Source organism: Marmota marmota, unplaced genomic scaffold (genome assembly GCF_001458135.2).
Source record: "Marmota marmota marmota unplaced genomic scaffold, marMar, whole genome shotgun sequence".
In the NCBI taxonomy this organism is placed as follows: domain Eukaryota; kingdom Metazoa; phylum Chordata; class Mammalia; order Rodentia; family Sciuridae; genus Marmota; species Marmota marmota.
The window spans coordinates 26,216,586-26,223,976 of NW_026000082.1; the positions used below are offsets into that span (position 1 = coordinate 26,216,586).

At 46.0% G+C, this 7,391-nt stretch overlaps 2 protein-coding genes across 2 annotated transcripts in view; one reads left to right on the forward strand and one right to left on the reverse strand.

Moving 5' to 3' along the window:
• Nucleotides 1-4: 4 nt before the first annotated feature.
• On the forward strand, nt 5-3,639 carry Yrdc (yrdC N6-threonylcarbamoyltransferase domain containing; the record flags this gene model as incomplete). Its single annotated transcript, XM_015484742.2, has 5 exons — nt 5-135; nt 660-774; nt 900-1,019; nt 2,692-2,834; nt 3,116-3,639. Coding segments are annotated over 5 exons (582 nt in total), but the record flags the coding sequence as incomplete, so codon positions are not given.
• A 789-nt stretch (nt 3,640-4,428) lies between these two features.
• The window catches only part of Maneal (mannosidase endo-alpha like), a 4,978-nt gene continuing 2,015 nt past the window's right edge, over nt 4,429-7,391 (reverse strand). Inside the window, exon 2 of the mRNA XM_015485246.2 lies at nt 4,429-6,507. Within this exon, the coding sequence (XP_015340732.1) occupies nt 5,871-6,507 (637 nt within the window). The 3' untranslated portion in view covers nt 4,429-5,870. The remainder of the gene's footprint in view (nt 6,508-7,391) is intronic.

Here is a 7,391-nt window from a genome sequence, read left to right on the forward strand (position 1 = left end):
CCCCACAGACACGCTGTACGGCCTGGCCTGCTCGGCGAGCTGCTCGACAGCACTGGACGCTGTGTACCGCCTCAAGGGCCGCAGCGAGACCAAGCCGCTGGCCGTTTGCCTGGGCCGCGTGGCCGACGTCTACAGGTGAGGCCGCCCCGACCCGGCCCCGCTGGGGGCGGCACCGCGGGAGGGGTTTCCGGTGACAGGCTTGGGAGACTGAGGCGCAGAGAGCGGGAGGGGCTTGTCCAGGCTCACCAAGGAATCCGGAACTGGAAATGTGTACTGAGCTCTTAACGTATGCCAGGCCTTGAACTAGAGAGGCCAGCAGTTCCCTGTTCTCTTGGCGCTCTTGTGCGCATGGGGAGGCCATGGGGGAAAAAGGAAACAGTTCTCTGGAAGCTTAATTTAGCAGCGAGTGCCTTGCAGAAAATAAAACGCGGGGCTTGATAATGCCATGCAGTTGTTGAAATCCCTGAGACAGGCAGTGGACGCCAAGCCTGGTCTCCTTCTCTTAAGCCCTGCCTTCTGGAGTTCTTCGGGAGAAGAATCAGGGAGACAGGCAGATTTCACTTAGGCCCATAAAACTTTCCTGGATCTGACTCGAGTCTGGGAAAGAACCACACCAGAGGTTCTCCATTTTGAGTGGATTTTGCTCCTTTATTTCCCAGATATTGCCAAGTGAGAGTACCCGAGGAACTCCTCAAAGACCTGTTGCCAGGTCCAGTGACCCTGGTGATGGAACGCTCAGAAGAGCTCAACAAAGACCTGAACCCCTTTACTCCTGTGAGTCAGATTTTCTCCAGACTTCCTGGTCATTTTTGCTTTCATTGGGATCCAGACCAAAGGTAACCCCCTACCCTTTCCAGCCTTCCTGATGATCCCCCCCCCCCTTTACCCTTGCTTCTTAGCTTGTAGGTATCCGGATTCCTGACCATGCCTTCATGCTGGACTTGGCCCAGATGTTTGGGGGACCTCTTGCTCTCACCAGTGCCAACCTCAGCTCCCAGGCCAGTTCTCTGAATGTTGAGGTGAGAGTCACCCAGTCCTTTGAACCAATGGGCTTGATGATACATAGGAATTGCCTGGTGGGAGAGTTGCTCTTTGGGTTCAGCAGAGGGAAGGCTACCCCGTTGACATGGGTTGGGAAAAGGAATCTGAAACATGTAAAGGTTTTATCTCTTAAGTTTGAGAAGCAGTGGAGAACTAATGTTTTTTTTTTTTTTTTCCTTCATTTTGTCTTGTAATAGGAAAGATTCTGATAAATAAAGTTATTGTTTCCTTATTTTTGTGGGGGTAGCAGTTGTGGGAGACTAAAGAGTTAGGCTATAAGTGTTTTTTACAATAGTGCTGTTTAAATAGATGAAGAAGTTGTGCTTCTGGTGCACAACTTTAATCTCAGCTACTCAGGAGCCTGAGCCAGGAGAATTGCAAGTTTGAGGCCAGCCTACGCAACTTAGCAAGACCCTGTCTCAAGATAATTTTTTAAATAAAAAGTGGTGGGGATGTTGGTCAGTGGTAGAGCCCTTGCCTGACATGTGCAGAGACATTCCCCAGTATAACAAAAAAGGGAGCAAGAGAGCGGTATGATGGGAGGGAGAGAGAAGAAAGGAAGGCAGGTAGGTAGATAGATGAAGTGAAAGCTCTCATCTTGGTCTTGTGATTCTGCACAAGCCAGGTCAGGGAAAGGATCAATGCTAATCCCATTTTGGCTACTTGGATTAGAATGAATAAGAACATGGCCAGGTATGGTGGCTCATTCCTGTAATCCCAGCAACTCTGGAGGCACAAAGATTGCAAATTCAATGCTGGCCTGACATTGAAAACAGCAAAACTCTGTCTCAGAATTTAAAAACTTAAAAGGAGCTGGGCAAGTAGCTCAGTGATAAATCACCCCAGTACTGAGAAAAGGGAAAAATAAAAAAAGAATGAGGATGCAAATTTCACTTTTCTTATTAAACACAAATGTGAAGTTTTATGAGGTGATATAGGCTCTTTAATTTGTTAGCAATGAGTAGACCCATCTAACACAGTAACTGCCATTTATGACTCCCCCCATCCTGAATTCCCAGTCCTAATTCCACTGAAGTGTCTTCACTAGGGGGTAGGGCAAGCTCTAGCTCAGTTAATGATCCAGTTCATTATGTGGTAGGAGCATTCTTCCCACATCCCAAGGATTGAGTATGATGGCATGTACCTATTTTTCTCTCCCTGTCCTGATCCAAAGTTCCATTAAGGTCCAGAATCAGAGTGCTAAAGCTGGAAGGATCCTTGGTCATATAGTTCAGGCCCTTTATTTTATAGACCTGGATAATATGATTTTTATTTGTCACACAATCCAGGGTTAAAGACCACATCTTAATCCCCACCCAGAAGCCCGGTCATTGTATTTATACATCCCTAATTAAGCAGTGTGGGGAAATTCCTTTTGGCATAGCAAGGTTTTTCTTTAAATTCTAGGCAGGTGTTACTTGGGATGCTAACCCAGGAAGGCTACAGACTCCAAAGGGTTCTCTATCTTAGGTATTAACATAGGGCCTTGGAACAGCTGGCCTTAACTAAGTGAGGCTCCTTCCTCTGCCCAGAGGGAGATGTCTCCTATTTTAAAACTGAAGCTTCTGTCTTATTTATGAGCCATGTGTGAAATGTGACATCATTGCAGATGCCAAAGATTATGGCCATGCTCTTCCTTTGCTTCCACAGGAGTTCCAAGACCTTTGGCCTCATTTGTCCCTGGTCATTGATGGGGGACCAATTGGGGATGGTCAGAGCCCTGAGTGTCGCCTTGGTTCTACTGTGGTTGACTTATCTGTGTCTGGAAAGTTTGGCATCATTCGTCCAGGCTGGTAAGTTGGAGGAGTATAATTTGAAGGAGGTTAGGAAGATGAAAAACAGCTTTGACAAAACGAAGGTTGTCACTCCTATCTTGCTGTGAGCGGGTGCTGGTAGGCATGGAGAAATGGAAGGTGCAGTGGGACTAAATTTATATTTGCTGGTGTTTGCTGGCTTTTTTAGGTTTCATCAAGTGTTTGATAAACAGTAAGTTGAGAGATCCCTGGTCACCAGGCTTTGGTAGACTCAGGGCTTTGAGAAGTCAGGTTGTAACTGTCCTCTGTATCCTCCTCAGTGCCCTGGAAAGCACTACAGCCATTCTCCAACAGAAGTACGGGCTACTCCCCTCACACAGGTCCTGCCCATGAAATTCAGGAGAAGGACCCAAGGACAGTGCTGGATACTATGTGTCTGTCCACTGGTGATTGTCAAGGCCTCATTTGCAGAGGCCACTGGAGCCACATCACTAGTCTATTCTTTAGGCAACACGTCTTTCTGAATACTAGACCAGAAGCTGCTGGTTTAACCACTTTGTGGGAAGGTTATATTTCTTCTGTGGTTGCATACATCAGCGCAAAGCTGAATAAAAAGGTTAAGCACATTCCTAGGGTGGGTCTTAAATCTGATCAGTTTCTCCTCTCCCTCCCTCTCTCTTACATTGAAAAGTAAGCTGGTCACAGTGGCTCAAGCCTGTGATCCCAGTAACCTGAGGCAGAAGAATAGCAAATTCGAGACCAGCCACAGCAGCTTAGCCAAGCCCTAATCAGCTTGAGACCCTGTCTCAAAATTCAAAAAGGACTGGGGATGTGGCTTGGTGGTTAAGAACCCCTGGATTCAATCACCAATACCAAAAAGTCAGGTTACCAAAAGCAAGGGTTTGCTGGCTCCTCAAACTGGAACCAGGTTAAAATAAAAATTGTAGAACTGCAGACCAAACATTTTCCTCCAAATCTGTGGGGCCAGTAGGGTGGTTGTGATTGCCTGGCAGGGAGAGTTGTCATTTTGGCTTGAAGGGAGATTTGATTGGGGGGGAGGGGCTGCAAATTAAATAATACTGGAAACCAAATCCTTTTCAGCCAGTGACTTTTTCTTATTTATTTATAAAATAAATTATAGTTGAATATATGTATATGCCTTTATTTAACTCCAGTGTTTACTCAGCAGCCTTTTATCTTTGTTCAGTATGTATACCAAATGTTAGACATAACTATTGTTGGGCATTTGAGCTTTGTTTTTCTTTACTATTAAAAAATGCTATTAAACATTCTTATAGGGGCTGGGGATGTGGCTCAAGTGGTAGCGCGCTCGCCTGGCATGTGTGCGGCCCGGGTTCAATCCTCAGCACCACATACAAACAAAGATGTTGTGTCCACTGAAAAATAAATAAATAAATATTTAAAAAAAAAAAAAACATTCTTATAAATGGTTTATTTTTCTTTTGAAGTAAATTAATTCCTTAAGGTAGGATTGCTTGGTCAAAAATGTATATATGCTTTTATGGCTCTTGATGTAGCCTTCAGAAGAACTAAATCAAGTTTCATTGCATCCACAATGTGTAAGGATGGCTGCCCCTTCCTGCCAGCCCTGCTGTCTTTTTCAAATTGTATGTGTGTGAAATGAAATTGTTATAGGTCAACATCCAGCACTTTCAAGTGTCCCTGCCTGTTTTGGCTTCCCCAACGAAGTCGCAAGCTAGGTGGCCAGAGCTGCTTATCTATCTGAAAGGGTTTAGTGTTAGTTACCTAACTGGAGTTAGATGTCCTTGAGAAGACCTGGGGTCCACTTTCTTCTCTTTCCACTTGTACCCTATTTCCCAGAATTGTGATTCAGTCTTAAAATACTCTTAGTATTGGGGTTTCCAACATACATTATTTCAAGTATATCCTAAGGATCTTGCCAAGAATGTGTTCCAGGATCCTGTTTTAATGCAATTTATTCGTAGATAAACACTGGTTTGTTAACTATTCCCTCTAGAAATCTTAGGTAAACTAGTAACTTATTAAGCAAACCCAATCTTCATTGTGCTAAAACTATAGTCAGCCCAGCCCATATATCATTTTGTCCCAGAATCTGACTCGGGTCAGAAACAGGTCTTGAGGGCAAAAGGAGTGTGGACTTGAGAATACTGCTTGATACTTCATTAGTAAAAATCACAGTAGCACTGAAAGCGGTTCTGACAAGTGGGCCTTGTTCAGTTCGGGCAGCTAAAGGGAGAAGGTATCCTACTACTCTGCCTGGAACTGAAAGTTCATCCCAGAAAAAGTAGGTTCTGGAGCACAGAGGTATTTTCTTTGAGGAAAAAGAACTGAACTCTCAGCACTGGGTACAACTGCCAAAAAGAAAAACTTAAAACTGTGCCCAAGCACTAGCTACAAGGCCACACCAAATAAGGAAGGCTGATTCCTATAAGTTTCAGAAGGACAGGAGCCATTCCTCAGTCAAGTTTTCCCCAGCACCTAGCACATAGTAAGGTGCTCAGTTTGTGAGTGTTGAATAAATGTGTGAATGTTCAAGACGACTTCCTGGTAATTGGGTTCAGGAATCTACTGGGAGGAGCTTCAACCTATAAGTTTCCTTTTAGAAAGTCTTGGAAGTGGTTGCTTGTCTTCCAAGAAGACAATGTTGTAGGGAGGCTGGCAGAAAGGAGCAGGGTGCATGCTAGCTCAGAACCCTGAAGTCCTTCCAAGAGCAGTGGTCGGGTGACTCCACTAGACAACCACCACCTGCAGCAGAGTTCAAAGCTAGCAGAGGTTGTATGAAAGTGTTCTGAGGAGGATGTGGTGGAGCTGCCTGGGCCAAGTAAAAGTCACCTGCCAGCCTCTACTCTTTCCTTGGGAATACCACCTCACTTTCCATCACAGGTTACCCCAGCACTGCTTGCCTGAGGAACAGACTCTTCTATAGGGGCCCTGGCTTCATGGCCCACCCAGAAGCACTCAGCTGCTCACTTGGGGACCAGTGAGTGCCTACAGCCTCAGCTGAGCCACCTGGAAATATCTTCCAGTGAGGCTTGGAGACCAGCACACCTCATGCCCTTGTTCATGGGCCCCTCACATCAGCCACTGCTCCTTCTCTTTTATGAAATGCTCTGCCCAGCGGCGGGTCAGCTCCAGGTACAGACTGGGCTGATGAGGCAGGTAGTCCAGATACAGGCGTGTTGGTGTCTTCTTGGGAATGGCCTTCTCGATCTGGGTACCCTCGTGCCACTCATTGAAAGAGGTGATGGAAACGATCTCAGGCCTCACAGTCAGGGCTGCTTGCAGGGCTGTCTCATAATACTTGCCATTGACCCTGTTCCGAGTATTGTGGTTGTTCCAGGGTCGAATGCTAGTGTCAATGTAGCCAGGCCCCACACTTGGAATGAACATGAGGTTGTTGGCGTCACAAAAGTTCTTAACAGCTTTCCAGTTCTGGTGGGAGGAGCCAAAGGAGAAACCGTTGGAGGCAAAGTAGGTGTACATGCCATCAAATCCTGCAGCAAGGATGTCGTGGGTGTGGCCCTCCTCCACCAGTAGTGCTATGAAGACCCCATCATAGAGAGTGTTGCGGATTGAGTGGGGCCCATTTGGTGTCAGGAGGTGGGCCCAGGCTTCAGGGGATGTTAGGTATGAGTCGTAGATATAAAAGAGTGGGAGGCTCTTGCCAATGCTGTTCTTGTAGCGGTAAAACGCACCATGGGATCCATATCTGAGGAGCAGGAGGAAGGAGCCCGAGTTGGATGCAAGAAACTAGCACAGCTTTAGAAGCAGCCACATTGGGATTGTTCTCAATGCCCACAGCACAATTTGGGATTCAACTAGTCTGCACAGTTGGACTTACCAAGCCTCTAAGTAAGAACCTTGTTCCCACCTTCCTTTCCCCAGCCTTGCCATTACTAAACCTCACTTCCCCATTTGAGGCACACCACCACCATCTTTGATATGAACTGCAACACTAGCCATTTAACTGGTCTCTAGTCTTCCATTTCTACCTTCCTATAATACAATTTTTATTTTTAAAATGTAAAGCAGATCTGACTGCTAGTTTATCACCACATATAAGGTCCCACCTGCTTGATCTGACCCTGCCTACCTCCATTCCTGCCATTATCTCACCCATCTCCACTACCCATCTGGCCTTTTGTTCCCTGTCATGTCGGGCTTGTCACATCTTAGGGCCTTGACATTTGCCAGTCTTCTGGAATTTTCCCCTTACCCCAGATCTTTGCAGAGTTTTCAGGGGGAAAGGGGGGCTGGGGATTGAACCCAGGGTCTCCTGCATGCTAAGTAAGCTACATGCTACACTCCCTGCACCACACCCCTCCCCTGGCAAACACTTTTTTTGAGTTAAACACATTTCACATAGTTATGGAAACTGGGAAGTCCAAGAGCAAGGTGCCTAACAGATTCAGGTTGCCTCTGATCACAGAGTCCCCAGGACTGGAATTGAAATCCAGGTAGCCTGACTTCAAAACCAGTAATTTCTTTCTGTATTGGGGGATTGAACCCAGGGGCAATTTACCACTGAGCTACATCCAACTCTTTTTTTTTTTTTTTTTTAATATTTATTTTTTTAGTTTTTGGCCGACACAA